The sequence below is a fragment of the Mus caroli genome, unplaced genomic scaffold (assembly GCF_978045245.1).
Source record: "Mus caroli unplaced genomic scaffold, Mus_caroli_1 scaffold_9, whole genome shotgun sequence".
Taxonomy (NCBI): Eukaryota; Metazoa; Chordata; class Mammalia; order Rodentia; family Muridae; genus Mus; species Mus caroli.
Genome location: NW_028227264.1, coordinates 104961299 through 104983738, shown reverse-complemented (window position 1 = coordinate 104983738; position 22440 = coordinate 104961299). Strand labels below are relative to the sequence as shown.

At 37.1% G+C, this 22440-nt stretch overlaps 1 protein-coding gene across 2 annotated transcripts in view; it reads left to right on the top strand.

Moving 5' to 3' along the window:
• The window catches only part of Tmtc2 (transmembrane O-mannosyltransferase targeting cadherins 2), a 388535-nt gene that overhangs the window by 205108 nt on the left and 160987 nt on the right, over positions 1-22440 (top strand). For both annotated transcript variants that reach the window (XR_015048464.1, XM_021174328.2), the window contains exon 4: positions 15667-15781. Coding sequence is in view for 1 of the 2 variants with exons in the window: in XM_021174328.2 (XP_021029987.1) it covers positions 15667-15781 (115 nt within the window). In the remaining variant the exon portion in view is untranslated. The remainder of the gene's footprint in view (positions 1-15666; positions 15782-22440) is intronic.

The window sequence follows — 22440 nt, the reverse complement described above, 5'->3', positions numbered from 1 at the left end:
GTTTCTAAAACTGTGAGCCATTAAGCAGTTTATGCTAACCTGAGGAAAATTTCACAAGCTAATGTGGATTCTTAGTTCCTTTTTGCTTATGCAAACATGAATGTAGCTATAAATGGTGGCCATATAGTGATTCTCAGCTGTATAACTCTCTGGTCATCCAGGAATCCTGAATTTGTGCTTCCCAAAATAAATGACAATTTTTTTTTTTACACTGATACCCGTATGAAAGCCATAGATAAGAACCTGTTCTCTGCACTGTTCTCTTCCTTCTTGGGCTACCGTAAATGTAACTGATTGGTTCCAACATCATATGTCTTAATACACATATTGCTTTCACATACCTGTCTCAAAAGCTTTTGACATTTCATTATTAGCTATGATGTGTATTCGATAGCTCTGAATAGCTCTCCCTTTCTGAATCAAGAGTCTTTGTGTAGCACAGGCTAGCCTGGAAAACTGTGTGTGTGTGTGTGTACACATATACATATATACTGAGAACACTATTTTGTTCATGGAATGACTGAAAGCGTACCTGAAATCTAAGTCTCTATGTGAAAGTTGACGATTGTGACTTTTTGTTCTAAGTGAGACTCCTCTGTAACTATGGTACAATGTAATTAAGCAGCCAGATTCATAAGCATAAAAGAGAGTTCCATTTCTCCAGTAATTTATCATGGCACGTCAAAGGAAAGGTGACAAATTTTCAAAAGAGGTTAATATTATATAAAATATTAACCTTATCAATGATGTCAAGAAGAAAACCACTGTTGTATTTCACAGCTGACAGGCTGGACTAAAACAATTCTAAAACAGTGATTTAGAAAAACATTAGAACAAACTGAACAGCCTTGTAAGAAAGAGAGCAAAATGAATTCAGGCTAATGTGAGAGAAGTGATCAGAAATGAAGTTGGGATTCCATAGGGTAGAGTAAGTCTGTGTTCGTCTTCTTTCTCAGCCCATTGTGTATTGAGTAGGAGAAAAAAAAAAAAAAAAAGAACTTGGCTGGTCAGTGGTAATGCATGTCTGCAATCCTAGAACCTAGGAGGCAGAGGCTTGTGGATCTCTGAGTTCGAGGCCATCGAGATCTACCAAGTGAGTTCCAGCCAGCCAGGGCCACACAAAGCAACCTTGTCTCAGAAATCGATGATGATGATGATGATAGTAATAATTATAATGAAAAACAGAGTCAGGAGAAGAAATGAAATAAAACTGTCTCACTGACTGGAATAGACCAAAGTATTAATAAAGTTCCTTTAAAAATATTTGATTCTTGAGAACAATAAGAGTAAGCATTTTTGTAATGAAACTTAAGTACTCATAGAACTTTAAAGGCTTAGGCCTTTCATGCCTTTAAGAATGAAAAAGTACATACAGACAAGCAGAGCTCTGTGAGTTTAAGACCAGCCTGCTACTGCTGCTGCTGCTACTGCTGCTGTTGCTGCTGCTACTGCTGGTGTGTGTGTGTGTGTAGTGAGTTTTACACACAGAGAGAAACAGAGAGAGAGGCAGAGAGAGAGGGAGAGAGAGAGAGACAGAGACAGAGAGACAGAGAGAGAGACAGATACAGAGACAGAGACAGACAGACAGAAGGGGTGGACAAGAGAGAGGACAAAGAGAGAGGTTTAGACAAGCCAGTGCTTCAGAGTAGGCCCTGTTTCAATAAAATAAAATAAAAACAAATGAGAAAAAGCAATGCCCACATTTTTGTTTTCTCATCAAGCTCTGTTAACTGTGGATATTCTTTTTTGGCAAAATGTAACAAGCAATAACAAGATGCAATACACATAACCCTAAGGTGTTTTATAGATAAAGTTGTTGCTTATGACTTGCTCTGTATTTCAGAATATTTATAACAAAAGTCCAGTATGTCTCCCTCCTGAAGTTAACCATTACCTTAGGCTCTAACCATTAATGTTTTGAAGAAATTGAGGCCAACTTAGCCTCTGGTTAGAGTAATCCTGAAATTAGATTATTCTCCCTTACATATTTTGTTCCTTTAAAAGGCTGTACTGTTCTTTCTTAATTAAACATTTATAGAAAGATGTTCATTAAAGATAATATTTGTAGAAAATAAATGCATGTATGCTTATATTTTTGTAAGTAAAAGGAGAGTACCAAGTTCCTATTTAAGAGTTGAGGAAAAAGTCGTGCCCCAGTGAGTTTGAGGGCTGCACCACTCTGCAAATGTTTGGTCCTCATCTCTTTCCATCCTCCTTCTGTGCTAGATCCTCAGGTGTGTTGGAAGTACAGGTTGTGCATGTAGGCAGGCATTTTGCTTTCAGATTCCTGTCTCAAAAGGTCTTGACATTTCATTATTTATTGAATTTCATTATTTTCTCTCTGGATAGTTCCCCTTTTCTAAGTCAAGAGTATTTGTGTAGCACAGGCTAGCCTGACACTTAATATATAGCCTAGGCTGTCCATCTTTCTTTCCCCCCCCCCCATGCTGGAAATACACAGTGTGACCTAACCTGTACTGCTAAACTTGTAGCTCTCTCTCTCTCTCTCTCTCTCTCTCTCTCTCTCTCTCTCTCTCTCTCTCTCTCTCTCTCTCTCTCTCTCTCTCTCTCTCTCTCTCTCTCTCTCTCTCTCTCTCTCTCTCTCTCTCTCTCTCTCTGTGTGTGTGTTACTAGAGAGTGAACCTAGGTATTTCAGTTTGTATTAAATAAGTGTTCAACCACCGAGAGAACAGCCTAGTCTTGTTTTATTTTGAGACAGTCTTAAATTCTGATGTAGGTGTTAAACTCTCTTCTGGCCTCAGTTTCCCAGGTGGCTAGGGTTACAGGTACCTGCTGCATCTCTTCATGCAGATAAGTTTTGTTGTCATTGTTTAGAGCTAAGGTTTCAGTCTATAGACTAGACTGGCCTAAGTCTCTCTGTGTAGCCCAGGCTGCTTAAACTCCATTAGCAATCATCCTGCCTCCCTCCGTGGTTAAGCCCTCCTAAGTGTTAGACTTGAAAGTATGATCAACCACTACAATTGACCCTGTAGATATTAGTTATCAAAAGAATTTTATTTCTAGTTTTAAGATTTTTTTGCTTCTTAAAATTAATATTGGTGATAGTCTTTCCCTGATCAAACCACTCATTTGATGGATCAAAGTGACAGATGCATGCAAGGGAAAGACATCCTTACACCTTGCTTCTTTCCCTCAGAGCTTTCTTACCTTTCTGGATTCCTATTCTCCTGCAATGTGTAGACTGTATACTTGCCTCACTCTCTGACCACTTAATATGTGCATTCAAAGTTTCTTTAAAAATTTTATTAGATATTTTATTTATTTACATTTCACATGTTATCCCGTTTCCTGGTTTTCCCTCTTCAAACCTTCTGTCCCCTCCCCTGCCTCTATGAAGGTACTCCCTCACCCAACCAGTCCCTCCTCACCACCCTGGCATTCACTACACTGGGGTATCAAGTCTTCACAGGACCAAGGGCCTCTCCTCCCATTGATGCCAGATAAGACCATCCTCTGCTACATATGTAGCTGAAGCCATGTGTCCCACCGTGTATACTCTTCGGTTGATGGTTTAATCCCTGGGAGCTCTGGTGACGGGGGTCGGGGGAGGGGGATCTGTTTGGTTGATAATGTTGTTCTTCCTATGGGGTTGCAAACCCCTTTAGCTCATTCAGTCCTTTCCCTAACTCCTCTATTGGGGACCCTGTGTTCAATCCAATGGCTGGCTGCAAGCATCCCCAACTGTATTTGTCAGGCTCTGGCAGAGCCTCTAAGGAGACTTCTATATCAGGCTCCCATCAGCAAGCACTTCTTGGCATCAACAATAGTGTCTAGATTTGGTGTCTGTATAAGGGATAGATCCCCAGTTGGGGCAGTCTCTGGATGGCCTTTCTGTTCCACACTTTGTCCCCATATTTCCTTTAGACAGAAGCAATTTTGGAATAAAAATTTGGAGATGAGTGGGTGGTTCCATCCCCGGGGCCTTGCCTAACCTCTGGATATGGTCTCTACAGGTTCTCCAGCCCCTTTGTTGAAAATTTCGGCTAATGTCATCCATGTTGATTTCCTGGCATCTGGGACTTTCTGGTGGCTATCCCCAGTTCCCCATCCCCCATTGCCACACACTTCTGTTCAATTTCCTGACCCTATGTATATCATCCCTGTCTCTTCCTATACCTGATCCTGCCCCCGTTTTTTTTTCCTTCCCCCTCCTCTCTTCCTCCCAAGTCCCTTCTTCCCTCTACCTCCTGTGAGTATTTTGTTCCCCCTTCTAAGAATGACTGAAGCATCCACACTTTGGTCTTCCTTCTTCTTGAGCTTCATATCGTCTGTGAGTTGTATCATGGGTGTTCCTAGCTTTTGGGCTAGTATCCACTTATCATTGAGTACTTATCATGTGTTTTCTTTGTGATTGGGTTACTCACTCAAGATAATATTTTCTAGGTCCATCTATTTGCCTGTGAATTTCATGAAGTTACTGTTGTTAATAGCTGAGTAATATTCCACTGTGTAAACGTTCCACATTTTTGGTATCCATTCCTATGTTGAGGGATATCTGGGTTGTTTCCAGCTGCTGGCCATTATAAATGAGGCTTCTATGAGCATGTGTTATATGTTGGGGCATCTTTTGGGTATATGCCCAACAGTGGTATAGCTGGATCCTCAGTTAGTACTATGTCCAATTTTCTGAAGAATCTCCAGACTGATTTCCAAGTGGTTGTACCAGCTTGCAATCCCACCAGCAATGGAGGAGTGTTCCTCTTTCTCCACATCCTCTCCAGCATCTGCTATCACCTGAGTTTTTGATCTTAGCCATTCTGAATGGTGTGAGGTGGAATCTCAGGATCATTTTGATTTGCATTTCCCTGATGACTAAGGATGTTGAACATTTATTTAGGTGGTTCTCGGCCATTTGATATTTCTTGGTTGAGAATTATTTGTTTAGCTCTGTACTCCATTTTTAATAGGGTTATTTGGTTCTCTGGAGTCTACTTTCTTGAATTCTTTATATATCTTGGATATTAGCTCTCAATCAGATGTAGGGTTTGTAAAGATCTTTTCCCAATCTGTTGGTTGCCATTTCATTTTCTTTTTTTCTTTATTTATTTTTTTATTACGTATTTTCATCAATTACATTTCCAATGCTATCCCAAAAGTCCCCCATACCCCCCCCACTTCCCTACCCACCCATTCCCATTCTTTTGGCCCTGGCATTCCCCTGTATTGGGGCATATAAAGTTTGCAAGTCCAATGGGCCTCTCTTTCCAGTGATGGCCGACTAGGCCATCTTTTGATACATATGCAGCTAGAGACAAGAGCTCCGGGGTACTGGTTAGTTCATCATGTTGTTCCAACTATAGGGTTGCAGATCCCTTTAGCTCCTTGGGTACTTTCTCTAGCTTCTCCATTGGGAGCCCTGTGATCCCATTTCATTTTCAAGGATTCTGCACAAAAGATATTCTTTGGATGTTAAACTAGATAATCTATTAAGGAGTCATCTAGGTTACAAATTAGATTTGAAAATTGTGAGGTGTGTATGTGTGCTTGTGTGTGTATGTGTATATGTGTGTGTATGTGTATGTGTGTGTGTGCATGTGTATGTGTGTATGTGTGGGTGTGGGTGTGTATGTGTGTGCATGTGTGTATGTGTGTATGTGTGTATGTATGTGTGTATGTATGTGTGTATGTATGTGTGTGTGTGTGTGTGTGTATGTGTATGTGTGTGTGTATGTGTATGTGTGTGTATGTGTGTGTGCGTATGTGTATATGCGTGTGTGTATGTGTGTGTGTGTGCGTGTGTGTATGTATGTGTGTGAGTATATGTGTGTGTATGTGTGTGTGTGTTTAAATGATAGTAGTGATTTTGGATTATTTAATTTTCAAGAAAAAGAAAAGAAGGTTAATAAATGGATATGTTATGGATTCTGTCATGTGTTTATTAGTTATTTTTTTCCTCCTTGCTGAGATAATATATCCGAGAAAATCAGCTAAAGAAACTAAGGGTTGGGTTTTCCTCTTAGTGTGAGGATAAAGTCATCCATCCTTTGCTGTGTGGAAGGCTTGAGGCACTTGGCCACATTGTACCAAAGTCTGGATGGAGAGAGAGGTAAATACTGATGCTCATGTTTTTTATTTGTTATTCAGTCCACAAACCAATTCTATAAAATGGTACAGACTACATCTAAGACAGGTGTCTCCACCTTGGTTAGCTCAGTGTAGAAACTTGTCCACTGACACACCCAGAGGTTTGTTTCTAAGCTGAATCTAAATCCTGATGATCAATATGAGCCATCATCATGTGCAAAATCAAATTTTAAATATTCAACTTGTATAATGCATGGGCAGATAAATATGTTCCTTTTTTCCTATAAGCTTATAGATAATGTGACACACAAAACACATTTTCAACAGGACAAATCCATTCTGCTTTAGGAAATAACAATTTTAACCTTTTACATATATGGCAACCCCTTTTGACTGTGTGTTTTAAAGAAAATTCCACAAGTTCAAAACAATGATGCGAAAATAAGAAATTCTCAAATCATACAGTTATTTAAAAAGGCTAGATGAAGAGAAATATTTTGGTGTGATTCTATGAGAAGATGGCAGAAGGAAATATGTGATTCTTGCTTTTATTTTTATACATATGATAATGGGTAAGGAATTTATTTATTTATACATGTAAATTCAATTGTAATTTTCAAAATAAGACCATCATCCAAGAGAATCTAGCATATAAACATATACTATATACTTAAAAATAAAAAATCATTTTAGTAAATACTATATTAAGTATTTCTTAAAGAATAAAATTTATTAATTAGGAAATCATGTACAGATTTATTAAATAAACAGGCATTGATCAGACATAGTCAAATATGCATGCACATAAGAATACATAAATACATACACATCCACACCCACAGAGTTATATACTAGAGAGAAAGAGACAGACAGACAGACACTTCTTTTGACAGTAGAATGAATTATACAGGTTCTACTTTCTAGACAAATTTGTTGCCACTCTTATAATTCATTTGGTTATCATAAATAATATAACTAATGTCAATAATAATAACCACTGTAGACTGTGAGTGCCTTCTTTGCTGGCATTAGTTAGGAAAAGTTTTCATCTAGCATTGTTAAAGAAGAGAGAAATAGCTGCTTCAGAGGTTTACCTTATTGACCAAGTTACATCCTCTGGACACAACTGTCAGTTTCTAAAAAGGAGTTTCAGTGAACCACCAGCAAAGAACATGTGGTCTAAAATAGATAAGCTTTGGTAATTACCAATATTGCAAATACTGTCTATGCTTTTGATTTATTTCTTTTTTATATTTTTTCATTAATGGTTTGAATTGTGTTCTTTCTTATTGATAATACTGAATGATAGTGTTAACCACATATTCATGTAAATATTGAGAATTTAAAGCAGTATAATATGCTAATATTTTCATTATACATGCAATAATATGTTACTTATTTTATACAAGCGCATGTATTCTGTACTTATCTCATTCTCAGTCACCGTGATGTATTGAAACTTTCCTGTGTTCTTGGTATTCTGTTATTTCAAAGGAAAATTACAGAAGCCCAAATTCTCCCTGTTGTCATTGTAGCATTGTCATTCTTGGATACTGTAGGAGAAGTTGTTACAGCTGTTCAAGCCCTTAGGGAACCAATTCAGTGTGATATAAAGAGGTTCCGTACTTGTCATTCTAATATATACTCACCAAGTGTTTTATTACATTTTTGACAGTATTATTGACAATAAGGGTTTACTTATTTTGTTGGAGGAAAGATTAAATGCTTGGCTCCTCCCAAAATTCTCCATGTCCAGTCACTATATTAAAAATGCAAATGTATTGTCCATTCTTTTTATCTCACTTACTTGTTGCTGATTAATGAGAAACAATTCATCAGCCACATTATAATTAGTGATTAGGCAGAAAAAAATTGAAAGACACATCATTGAAACATTCCATGCAAATGGGAAATTGATGGATGAGAGCAAGTGCAGGTAAAACCAAGTTTCAAGTACCAGGAAAAGTATTGGCCAGTTCTCTTTGTTAGGGATAAAAGAATGGCTCATTGTTTGAAATATTGTATAATTTGCTGATGTAACTATAAAATCCTGAGGGTCTTGGGTGATACATGAATACTAAAACAAGGGATGGTATATGTGAATAGCCAAATATATATGTGGATATTGGAGTATTGCAGAATTGACGTTGTCAGGAAAAATGCTATTGAATCCTGAAAAACTAAAATTATCTTACCATTTTATTATTGTTTCAAATAATCATACATTTCTTTGAGTTCTATTTAATCTATACAAATATAGAGTAGCAAGGGTAAAGCTGCTTTTTACATAATAAAATTACTGTAGACAAAATGTATAGTTGTTTCCAAATATATGGATTATGTACTCTGGCTTCAATGAATCATATTTAACCACATGTTTCTCATTCATTTCATACTTGATATGGACACTACCTGCCACTCATCATTATTAGGCTGTCACTTGCAGTTAACCAAGGCATAATCAGTTTTAGGAAAATAAATTCTCGTGGGATGAAAAGATTTCTTTTGTCCCCAGAATCTATGAAGCAATGACTAGATGATTAATAAAAAGATCACTCTACAAATGTTGACTTCTTTCATTGTTTCTTCTGAAAGCAGGAACAAAAACTACAAAACTACAGTTCACGTTATCCTCCACCTTGATGTTTTCATAGTTTCCTAGCTCCGTTTCCCTTCTCGTTGGCTTTTCCTCTGATTTCCATTGTAGTTGAAATTAGAAAGTTTAATGTAAGTAGCTGTTATATTTGGCATTGATCTCTATTTATGGTACAATCTGGGTAACAGTGTTTGCAGACCATGTCTGACCTGTAAGCATTCTATAGTGGTTAAAATATAAAGGGCTTTTGGAACCAGATAGGACAGACCGATCTATGAGCTTCCTAAAGCTTTACTGTGTCCCCTCAGGAAAGTGCATGTTGTTATTATTCTAAAGAAAGATCAGATGCATACAAAATTTTGCCTGAGAATGGGGTTTCATCTGAATAGAAGCAGTTTTTACCAATATATTTAGGGACAAGTACATTCCTTATTCTTTTGCATTGGGGCAGGTGTGCAGAAAAATACTGGGAAAATGTCAATTTCAAACCTTTCTTGAAAAAAAATAGCTTTTTGATTCTGCACAACTAATTCAAAATCAGAGAAACAAGCTTTAAGATTTTTTTCTTTTATCATACTTAAATGTTTGAATTTTTGGAAATTCTGATCTGTTAGATTTTTAGGTAGGATTTAAATTTATAGTTTAAACTCATAAGGTAAAAATAAACTTTAGCTCAGAGTAACAGCCCTTAATAATTTTGGCTCTGTCTATTGTTTTTGGTGGAATGAAAATCCATGATAATTTTCATGCTTAATCAATATATAGAAGTTTTTCAAATTTTAATATATAGTGACTAGTTTTAATAGAAGCTATTCTACTTGGGTTGGTTTTGTGAAACACTGAGATATAAGATTTCAGTCGGTTCAGCTTGATTTTACTCTGGAGATTTTAAAAATACTTGAAGATCTGAATGCAGACTTCCGAATGTTTGGAGGTGTTTATTCCTGCAGCTGACTCATGGTTTCAAGAAGGACCTCACATTTGATTTTCTCCATAGACTACTAATTGTTCTTCAACTATTATGTTCTTTCCAGGAACATAAAATGACGCCTGACAGATTGTGGGCTGAGTACAGAGGAGCTTTCATTGTGAATTAAGTTCAACTTTCTCCTTAGTGGATACAATGTTGGCTATAGTTGGATATCCTCTGAAGGGTCTTTGAGGTGTAAGAAGGAGTCCTTCATTTCCTGAATTTTAACTTTCTATTCAATTTGAGAGTAACTTCACACACAGATCTGTTTTTTTTTTTTCCTCAAGTTTTTTTCAGCATTATATATAAGCACCTAGTAGCCTTCCCTTAATATAGCCAAGATGTCCTAATCCTTGGGTATGCTCTAGAGTAATTAAACAGTATTCATTAAATTCTATCACATGGGAGGAATGTTCACATCTTAAGTGGGAGAACACCATAGACAATGCTTTAAACAGTAAACATTTGTGACACATAGTAAGTATGTTCCATTTTCAGTATTTTAACCTAAAAAATATCCAATCATGTGGGTCTCAAGATAATCTTTGAATGCAACTCAACCCCAAATCACTTTAAGGTGTGAACTTTTGAGTGCATGACTTTGCTTTTTCTAACTCCATTGCATGGATGTCCAGCATGGACTTTGTAAGATGACAGTGTCCGTTCTCACTAGCAAAAGGTTGGACATGCCTGAATGTCAGTATTCTTTTGACTTGTTCATATTTATAAATGTCTTTCCCCCTTTTCAACTTGATAACTTTCCTTTGCTGTCTTGTAGGAGACTAGCTAATTTCTAAGAACTTCCTCTATAAATAGCTGAGGTATATCCTTCTATTGCATTATATATGTTTTTTTTTACTTTGTATTATCCTTTAATAAATACATCATCATCAATTGAGGTTTCATATCCTCTTCCTCTCCCTTCTCATCCTCTTCTTGACCCTCCTTCTCCAGTGCCTTTTGAATTGTATTTGTAGAAGTTTTGAGGAGGGGTGGTCCTATTTTACTCCATAGATAGTATTCATATTCTTCTGCTAATTTTACTTTCTAAAATGCTATTTATTGACTTAGTTTTTTGATGCAGGGTGTTATATAGTCCAGACTGGCATTAAATTCAGTGTTGAATAACCATGGACCTCTGATCCTCTTGTCTCTACCTCACAAGTGCTACGCTGAGCCACTTCTGTCACCATGCTTGGCTCTTTAAAAATGTAACTTTTCAAATTTCTTCGTATTAATCTTTGTGTTTAGAAAATCTGATAGCACAATCTAGTTTCAACTTTCTCATATATTATTGTTAGGATAAATATTAAAAGTTAGTTAGTGAATGATGTTAAAATACTGATTGGAATTCCATAGAATTCTTGATTAATTTATAGAGAATTGTCAATTTTACTAATAAAGGTGACTTGTTCAATATGGTCCAATTTCTCAAGTAGTTGAAAAAGCAGAATTTGCTGCAGTGATTAGTTCTCCTTTCTCATACTGGAATAAATCAGTAGGCATGTAAAGTATAACTTTAATGCTTCATCGTAATAAATTTTCCTTTTAACTGTAATATGTGTATTTATATACTTCAGCTGAAATTTAAGAGGTTTGTTCAATTCAAGTATGATTTTCTTTCACTCTTAGCTTTATCACTGAAACTTGAAAAATGAAATTTATCATATAATCATTACGTAGTCCACCAATTTTTTAAGCTCATGTTCTCTGAGGTAACCATATTTCTGTAAGTAGCTTTTAAATTTATTTACTATCATCTGTTGCTAACATCTGCGGGAAAAAAAGTTACTCACATTTTTATTTAAAGGGGTAGGAACACTGAGAGCAGTTTTCACAGCCAACATTTCTCTGACAGTTCTACTCTTAATTTTGGTATCTCTCCACCTGTGTGCTTTGACCGACAGAGGGGAACGGAGATCTAGTGAGAAAGGATTTTGAGAGGAAATTGTTTGTCATTGACATTGTTTGTCATTGAACACCATGGTATCCTCTATGCTGTTAGTTCAGCCAAACGCAAGTACAGCTGAAGCAAAGTTGGTCCTGTGTATCCTTACCCTTGGAGAGAACATTGTGATAGGTTGGATCTGGGATGTCTCGGGCTCTGTGCAATGAGAGGATCTTTTACTTCAGAAGCTGGAATGGAAGGTACTAGAAGGGAAAAGATTTCCCCTGAGATTGAATATTGGGATCATTTTAATTTTTCTTCAAGTCTTCCGTTTAGTAAGGAAGGGAGTTGTTTGGCTTTTTGTGGATCTTACAGTGGTCTTTGGGTTTTGTTTGTTTGTTTGTTTAGTCAAATCTCTGGGGTGGTTTTGCTTTGTTTGCAGCACAGTCTCTAACAATCTGAGACTGGGATTCTATGGGGCTATATCTGGTATGACCCACTGTCCTACTCCTGGAGGTCAGAGATGTTCTGTATGTCCTGTGTTCTTTCCTTACTTCCTTTCATTCCTTCTTTCTTGAGTATGTGACGTGGTTAAAACCGTTTTATAGTGTGTGAATGAAGCCGGTAGTTTCCTCCGTTCCTTGTCACAGAAACAGTAGGCAATGGCTTAATGGTGTACATTGTGAGATTTCCATTCAACAAAAAGCAGGAACTATCAGCACACTGCAGCTTTGACCCAGTTACCTAGACGACCATCTGCAACTTCCAACTTCTCTCCTCCCTTTGAAATAACCCTCTGTTCTGCTCTTGTCTTGATGCAGACCCTCCATGTTTTGTCATTGGGTTTCTGAAGCTATTGTCTGAGTTCTCTCTTATTTCTTTCTGTTTTGTTTTGAGATGGCATCTCACTGGCCCTGAACTCACTTTATAGCTGATGACAACCCTGCTTCAATGACAACAGCTTCGGTTTCCCCTGCTTCCACCTCTTCCCTACTGGGATGACAGATGCCTGATTTATGTGGTGCTAAGGATACAACCTAGGGCTTCCTGCATTGTGGGCAAGTCTACTAGTGAATGACCCACCTCTGTAGGCCTGTCTCGCTTTTGTTCTGTTTCTATTAGAGTTTGCCTGGCAGAGGTCAACAGTGTTCGTCTTTATATATATATATATTTATATATCTTTATATATATATATATTATATATTTATATATTTATATATATATATATATATATATATATATATATATATATATATATATATATATATTCTGTAGCAAAATTGCCTCTCTGAAATCCAGTCCTGACAATTTGAATGAAATATACTTCAAATTGCATGCCATAGCTTCATGACCCTGTATATGGAATCCTGTTCATGTCTGTGACTTGATCTTGTTGTCTTTGCATCCATTCACTTGACTGGACTATTTGTAGTTGGAAAATATCAACTTCATTTATCATTCCGTTTTCCTCACTGGCATCTCTAAGCTTTCCAGGACATGACTCCTTAATACTGTACTTCCGAGGGAGAGCTCTGATTTCCCTATTTTTATATTAGAGTGACATAACTTTATTCATTTTGTAATTATTTGTGGTACTTACCACCATATAAAATAGAATATATTGCATATATTTGTTTGTGTGTCTACCTAAATGTGTGCTAGTGATCAGTGTTAGGGTCACATGCATGCCGCCGATGGACATGTGGAAGTCAGAGACCAACTTGCAGATGTCCATTCTCTCATCTAACCATGTGGTTTTCAGGGATCGAACTCAGGTCATCAGACTTGGGAGCAAGCACCTTTAGCCACTGAACCTTCTTGTTGGCCCTGCACGTTTGTTTGTATTCCTCTACTGTTTAAGCCCTGTTTTCCTTATGCATTCTCCTCCTGCCTCTTACCACCTTTCGTGGGTAAGTAAGCATTTGACATATTTGGTTTTCTTTGTTGCTACAAGCACTGGGATGATTCTGAAGTTTAATGTTTGACTTCCAGGATCAGAGGTTTCCATTCAAGCATGGTTGAAGCATACTTCCAGCCTGAGGCAGGGCAGAATGTCTTGAGGGGAACATGTAGCAGAACTAACGAGGCCACCTTATGTTGGAAAGGAAACAGAGAGAGACAGAGGAAGGGACCAGCATCTAACAATACTCCACTGACTCTTTCTGAAGAACTTAGTTGTCAAGCCAGGTCCCTCCCTCTACACTTTGACCTTCTCCCTACAGTCTATTTGTATTTTAAATATTTTCTTATTTCAGAGCCCTCATCTCCTTATCTCTGAAAACCTTGATAGACATAATCAGAAATGGTTATAGCATCCTGGGCATGTTTCAATGTAATCAGACTGACCATCTGTATTAACTATTACCGGGAAAAATTGTTTTCCATGCCTTCATAATGTTGTTGGCAAAAGAGAGAATTAGCCAGTATCTGATTACATTCATCACTGAGTAAATGAACACACAACCAAATGTGTAAACATATATTCTTGATATAAATCTGGATATGTCTGCTATTGTCCAGAGGGACACTTGTTATCTATGACTTAATTAAGACATAAACCTTAACAAAAAGTCCATTTATTTCTATGGGAATATGCCTTAAACTGTTTACTTTCAGTATGTCCTGGCTTCAGTTTTCTTTAGCATCTCTTTGTTTGCAGGTGAGCATGGTTGCTTTTTCATTGTGTAAATTAATATTTGCATGTATTCTGAAGAGTAAATTCAATGTAAACCTGTTTTACTAATTCTTGATCAAAGAAGAACTTTGACAGGAATTAAGTAAAGTGGCTTGAAAACAATACTGAGTACTAGAAGTTCCACAGAGCCATACTTTATTAATTTGAGGATGAAGGACTTTAAGTAAAAAAGATAGTAATGGTATTGCCTATTAAATATTAATATGGCTTCCTGTTTTTCTGTTCTTAGTTCCTATTGTCAAATGCTTAGTTTACTTAATAACATTTTTAGTGTTTCATTTTTTAAATTGGATGCTAAAATTGTCTGTGAACTCACATGCTGTGGAGCAGTTCACGGTAGATGGCTGTTGTTTTGTAGCTAAAGGTGAACCTAGTATGAGAATGTTAATTAGAGGATGGGGCAGGCTTAGGTTAATCAGGTTTGGATCAGAATTTCTGCTTCAATATTAACCTGGCACATCTCAGTGCTTCCACATCTACAAAAGAACTGCGCACACGAGGTCTGTGTTAAGAGAATTTATGAGATGGGACATGTCAAGCATGAAGCCAGACATGTGGTGCTATTTGTTGGAAGATAATTATGAGTTCAGTGTCTTCTTTTTACCAAGGAAGCATGCATAATATGGCAGATCAGTTTTCTTTGTAGATAATAAAAGGATACAAGGCACATTATATTAAGTAACTAAGGTTGACTAAAGTGTGTTAAGTTATAGAAACACAGGGGATCTGAACAGTGAGAGATTCCCCATGTTTATATTTTTTTCATGCATAAAAATGGATACTTTAGATACTTTGGTTCTTCTAATATCATCACTAATCACCCAAGTTGAGTTGATATATCTCAGTGTATAAGTGTATAAGCCTTCTCGTTCCCACCTTCCTGCTGATCAGGACATTTACTTTCAGAGTTACTACTCCACATTTTTTAACAGACCTTGTATGAATTAATGGCATTCAGAAGCATAATGTTCTACTCATATGAACTGGCACATACTCGGGTTCTTCCTAGCTTTGATCTTGTTTTCTTTTCTTGTGTTTTTCATCTTCAAGTGTTCTATGGCCTTTATCAGTTCTTCCATAGTTGGATGAGATCTTGGTTTATTTTAAGATGATTTCTGACTGCTTCTAGTCCAGTATGTATACAATAAATTCAGACTTCGAAGACCCCTACGGAAACTTGAAAGAACATGTCATCTTTGTAGGAGACCTTAAGATAACATTGTTCTTGGCATTGCGATAAACTGTATGTATGCATCAGCTTTGAGCCATAAGGGTTGCTTTAATTATTTTAGACTTTGTATGTATTTAATCTCTTGGCTTGATGAAATGTTAGAATATAAAGGAAATAAATTTTCCCCATAAAATGTTTTATGAAGGCTTTTTTTTCTCCCCACGGTGTCGCCTGGTAGACGGATATTATGTCATATGTAATTGGACTGACACTCAGCTTGAATACTTTTTCTTCTTGCCAGCATGGGGTAACCTTGGAAACGTTCTGAAGAGTCAGAGTAAAATCTCTGAAGCTGAAAGCGCCTACAGAAATGCTCTGTTCTACCGCAGCAACATGGCTGACATGCTGTATAATCTGTGAGTATGCTTCGCTTCCTCTGGTTAGGTTCACGTGTAAAACCTGCCGTGAAAGAGACTATTGAGTTAACTAATAGAAATGGAGATGCTGATACCTGTTTTCTGGAATAGACTTCCTTCCTTCCTTCCTTCCTTCCTTTCTTCCTTTCTTCCTTCCTCCCTCCCTCCCTCCCTCCCTCCCTCCCTCCCTCCCTCCCTCCCTCCCTCCCTTCCTTCCTTCCTTCCTTCCTTCCTTCCTTCCTTCCTTCCTTCCTTCCTTCCTTCCTCCCTTTCTCCCTCCCTCTCTCCCTCCCTCACTTCCTTCCTTCCTTCCTTCCTTCCTTCCTTCCTTCCTTCCTCCCTTTCTCCCTCCCTCTCTCCCTCCCTCACTTCCTCCCTCCCTCCCTCCCTTCCTTCCTTCCTTCCTTCCTTCCTTCCTTCCTTCCTTCCTCCCTTTCTCCCTCCCTCTCTCCCTCCCTCACTTCCTTCCTTCCTTCCTTCCTTCCTTCCTTCCTTCCTCCCTCCCTCCCTCCCTTCCTTCCTTCCTTCCTTCCTTCCTTCCTTCCTTCCTCCCTTTCTCCCTCCCTCCCTCCCTCCCTCCCTTCCTTCCTTCCTTCCTTCCTTCCTTCCTTCCTTCCTCCCTTTCTCCCTCCCTCTCTCCCTCCCTCACTTCCCTCCTTCCTTCCTTCTTCTTTTCCTCCTCCTCTTCCTCCTCCTCCTCCTCAACTCCTCCTCCTCTTTGTCCTTCTTCCTCTTCCTCCTCTTCCTCCTCCTTCTCTTCTCTCTCTCTCTCTTTCAATTTAGACTCTCAGATCAGTAGGTGAGTGGAATTTGTGATATCTCTGTTTGAGGCCACATTATTTATACTCATGTGTATTGATGTATGTTTAAAATCATTTGAAATAATAAGCCATATAACTAAAAGTTGGCATAAGTGCTTTTTTCAGAAAAATATATGTTCTACTCAAACTCGGGTAAATACAAAATTTCAAAAATAAGTCTTTCATGTGACATATGTAGACAACACATTAAATATTAAGCAATATAGTTTTCCTTCACTAAAACTTTGTGTCAAAGCATATGTTGAATAAATATTCAACCTGGGCAATAGCAGAAAGATTGTAGTTACTAGGTAGAGTTTTCTCTTGATCTTCTACGTTAACCAGTTCTTCATAGGTACTCATGACTTTGTCAAAGTTTCAAAAATAGTGTAATTCAAAATATTTCTCAATATTGAGTTTGAAGCAAATCTCAAGGACTAAATTATCTTTGCCTTTTGGATGGAAGATTCCAGGAGGCATTGTGAGTTTCCGGGAGGATGACTAAATGAAAATTCAACTTGAATCTTTTCCTTTGTCTTTTACATTTAGGGAATTTTTATATGTAATAGATGACTGAAACAGAGTTTGTAGTTTATTGAGTTCTTTAGCTGGAAACTGTGAGGGTTGGTGGGATGCAGAGAGCGTTAGATCCAGATGCTTGGTGTATTTGATGCAGTTTTATTGTTCTGGCTTTTCTCTGATCTCAGAGGGACACTGAGGCATGTAGAGGAGGGCTTTTGGAGTTTATGGATGTAAGATCCAGCTCCTCTCACTCTTGCTAGAAAAGAATATCAATGTCACATCTTGTCCCCCTCCCTCTCCTACCACCCAGAATTCTCTGTCTGCATTCACCCTGGAGAGTTTCTCTGAATGACACATGAAGCCATATGCTTTCATGGATCAAATTCTAGGCAGAGTGGGTAGGACTGTGTAACACCTACTAAGATTCTATCAGAGCTGCTGTGGATTCATAGCATACCAGTTGCTTACAAGAAAGTGACCACTCTTAGAATTTGATGCCTACTTCTATGCTTTATGAATATTGTATAATAAGTTATTAGAAACACATAAGCTTGAATTTTTTTATACATTCATGTTATCTAAATCTTTTGAGTGTTTTAGTCTAAAAATTGATGTAAAATGTTATTAAAGATAAACATAAATAGAGAAGGAGATAGGCATTTAAATTATAACAGAGAAACTCTGTAGAATGCTGTGTTTAAATGTTTCCATTGTGTTCAACCTCCTAGAGTCTAGGACTCTTCACTTTAGCAGTGAAGTACAAATCTATTGTTCCCTGATAAGAGTGTGTCAGTAGGAGGATTTTTGTAAAGAATCGCATGAGGTTTGGTGCTTTTCTTCTTACCTAGAATTTCTTCCCATACAATACAACCTTTGTATGATTCCCCCTTTCTTTCAGTCCTGTGATTTATGCCCCATCAAATATAATGTCATTTTCTTGAAGAAACTGTAGTGTATTTCTTGTTCTTTATTGAAAGACTGAATGGATATATTTAGGTTTTCTTTGAACATCTCATGACTTCATCATTAATTTAAAGATATTTTTTTTGTGACTGTATTACTGGTATAAGCTTTATTTATTGAAAAAGGAGTGTATCAGTTTTAATATATTTGTATACATATTGATATAGATACATTTGTCAAAGGATCTTTTGCATTGCAATATGGTCTATAATGTGTTTCTTGCATTCTCAAGGAAGTAAATAAGTTAGCCAATTACTGTTTCTTATTGAGGTTATTTTCTCTGTTAGTCACAGGTCTAGCCTCGGGTTAATTATTTCTTCTCAGTGCCAAGTATGGTATGTGCTACGCAAGTATTTCACAACTGTACCATGCCTTGAGTTATAAGGGCTTACTCATTGGTGGTACGTGTTGGGCTGGGATTTAAAGGCAATATATTTTATTCTAGCTTATGCTTACTGATAACATAAAAATATTCCATTAGACAATCCCACCTGTCTTTTTTTTTAAAGTTGTTTTATTCATTCACTTTACATCTTGCTCACTGCCCCCATCCTGGTGAGTTCCTCCCATAGTCCTTTTCCCCTTTCCCCTCCCCTTCTCCTCTACTGTCTTAAGGGTTTCTATTGATGTTATGACACACCATGACCAAAAAGCAAATTGGAAAGCAAAGTATTTATTTGGCTTAAAGTTTCACAGTGTAGTTCATCATTGAAATGAGCCAGGACAGGAATTCACACAGGGCAGGAACCTGGTGGTAGGAGCGGATGCAGAGGCCATGGAGGGGAGTGCTTACTTGCATGCTTCACATGGCTTGCTCAGCCTGCTTTCTTATAGATGTGAGAACTACCTCCACAGGGATGGCACCACTTACAATGGGCTGGGCCCTCTCAAAAATCACAAATTAAGAAAATAGTCTACAGGCCTGCCTACAGCTCAGTCTTATGAAATGATTTTTCTCAATTGCCTCCTGATAGCTTTCTCTGGATTACTCTAGCCTTTGTTAAATTGACATAAAACTAACCAGCACACCAACTTGTGTATAATTTACAGTGTCTATCTTATAAGGACTTGTGAATGCCTATGTATGCAGAGAAGGCAAATGGGTAGAGCTGTCAAAGCTTTCCCAAATTGTCTCCCTTGAAGAATTAGTTATTCTCTGTTTTTCTCCTACTTTAAAGAACAGAAATAATTTATATGGACAAAACAAAGTTGGAATGTTCTCAAGGGTGCTTTATCATTCTGACTGGGGTGTAATGCTCAGTGCAAAAGAGCTTGACCACTACATATGACATCCCAGGTTCAGCCCTGACTACAAGGGTGGAATGTTTTGTGTTGAACAATTGAAATTGATGAACATTTGTAAACTGGCATGAAATGCCTGCATTTCTTAATGAACGTTAGGAGATTTGGGAAATCTTAAGTTTCCATTGTACCCTTTTCCTTCTTGCAGTGTAAATTATCAGAAATGCTTCACAGCACTGAACTTTTGGTGAATAACATAATCTGCAGGCATTCATAACTACATCAAACTTTAAATTGCTAAGAAATTAACCCCACTGGCAAGATACAGTATGATTCCAAGTGGTCAGAATTAATTAATTTGGTCATTAATTCCTGTAATTTTGTTTTTATACTTTAAAAATACTAGCCAATGACTTTAAATAGCATATCTGAATATTGGTTCATGTAAGAATAGAGGGGAAAGGGAGATTTGGAAAATATTAAATAAGACTAGCCTGAGTGATATAGATTTATGGCTAAAGTTGAGTGAACATTGGCCTTAAGAGATTATAAAAGTATGAGAATTTGTGTGGGGAGGTCAGGAATCATATCATATCACATCATATCAGAGAGCTGTACACACAAGATTATATTCTCTGCTTTTAATATGGTGTTTGAAAATGTTCAGTGCCTTTCTTCCACTGGAAGTTGTATGAGTGTAACTACCTTCTTCTCCTCCTCCTCTTCCTCCTCCTCCTCCTTCTCTTCTCCTTCTCCTCTTCCTCCTCCTCCCCCCTCCTCCTTCTTTTTAATTCTTTCATACAATACACATCTCCCTCCCTCCACTCCTTACACTTTAGCTCTTTTGTGCAGCATCCCAGTGGCCTCTGAATAGAGTCAGAGAATGAGAACAGTGAGAGACAGAGATAGCTTTTTTCTAAGGTCACACACACTATCAACTGTCATCTGAGCATCCGTTCCTCTGAGTATGTATCACACCTACATTTGCATATTTCTTTAACTCAACAGGTATAAAATAAGGACAGACCCACAGAAAGTTTTTAATATGCATATTTCAGATTCCCAAAAGAATGAGTTCAGTCACCTTTACAGATAGCAATGAAGTAGTTGTAATTAAATCTAACAGAATGCAACCAGTTACTCTTGTCCCAGCAACTCACTTTGTGGCCTTTCTGACCGTCGGGCATATCAGCATGGCTGGATCTGTAGTGGGACTGCATGCCCATGCCAAGATTTACTTTCAAGACATGTTGCAGAAAGCACTTTAGTTATTGTATCGGATATGATTTCAGTCCATGATTAAGGTCAATAGCTATGTATTGTGAGATTTATGGCCATGTTTCATCCTATTCTTAACAAGAATGGCATGTGGTGGAGCACATAGCCACTTTTTTTTTATTCCTGTTTACAAATCACTAAAGTCCCATGTTTCACGCTAGAAATTATTTGAAAGCAGTTTTAGCAGCCCTATGCTTGTTGGTTGGCTTGTCTTTTAGAGTATAACATATTTTTAGAGACAAAGCCCTTGGGCTATTGCTTACTGATTTACATAATCATATTTTGCAAATACCTAGCTGCCTTTTGAGCTTTTAATTGTGCTACTCACTGATTTCCAAAATATAATCTTTTATTTCCTGAAAAAATAGTTTTGTCCTTTCGTTTGTTTGAGGCAGCTCTTTCTTTGAAACAGCTAATTCCGTAGAATACTGAATTTTCAGTTTCTGACTCAGTAAAACATTGAATTTTCTCATTGTTCATTCAGTTCCGGAAGGCAGATAATAAGTTTAGTGAAGCATGGTCAATATTTGATTATCTTATATAATAGAGAGATTATATTTGAATATACTTGAGAGTTTACCCTTGTTCTGTGTTGTGAGAATCCAAGTGTCCATCCTGTGAAGTTTGAGGAGAAAGAAAACAATGTCTAGATTTGAGGGAAATAAAAAGAAAATATTAATGAACTGGAATTTGGAGAAGTGATGGGCAGAAACAGGGAAAGATCTGAAAATCTGGCAAAGGTGGTAGAAGAAAAGAATAGAAAATCTCAGTGCAAACCGGGGAAGGAGAAAGGTCTTATTATTATATATGGATGTGTAAAAATAAGACAATGGTAAAACATGTGGAAATTCTGTATATAATTTCCTGGGAAAATAGAGCTGTTCACTTTGGCCCAGAGAATAAAATGCAATCTTGAGTCAGATACCTTGAGAAAGTTCAAGAAACATACTGAGTTTTTTATTAGAAAAAAATAAAACAGACAAACAAACAACCAAAAAAAAACAAAACAAAACAAAACAAATGAAGGTGCTTTGCAAGTCACTTCTGGTGGATTCTCAAAGAAGACATAACTTCTTCACTAATAATATTTCTTTCTTATTTTCAGGAAGGTAGATTAAACTGAAGGCAAAACCTAACAAAATTAAGTACACATGTCTGAAAAAGAAAACATGTCAGCAATGCCTCCCACCAAAATAAGACCCAAACAAGAAACAATAAATCAGAAACCAAAATAGACAAGGCATATTAATGAATACAAATGCATATATGTCCTGAAATTAATAATAGTGACTGTAGGAACATCTTAAAGCTTAAAGCACTACAGCCAGGTAGGATTTAGTCTGGGATTAATGGTGAAATATTTAATATTGCAAGTCAGCTACCACCCTCTTAATTTAAAAAGTCAGGAAAAAAATATATGATCTCTAGATTATGTCAAAAAGGCATTTTATTAGAGGCTATCTCAGGAAGCAAGAATCTAAACAAACTAAGCATGGAATAATATCATACCACACAATAAAGAATGTCAATTCTGTATTTAGTAAAAAGCATATACTTGGCTCTAGTATTTCAGCAGTGGCTTCATTATTGGAGTCTCCCATAGGATTTTTAACTACATTTGCTGTTTTCAGAGAGAAGTATAAATCTATATCAAAGTACGAAGAATACTCTATGGCTAATAATAGATATTCATAGCCACATTCTCTGAAGTATGTATTTTGATCAGATGCAAGACAATCCTGTCTTATAAATAACCTCCTTATTAAGTGGGATCATGTATGACTTTAATCCTAGTGCCCAAGAGGTAGAATCAGGAGGATTAGGAGTTCAGTATCTGTTTCTCCATCATAACAA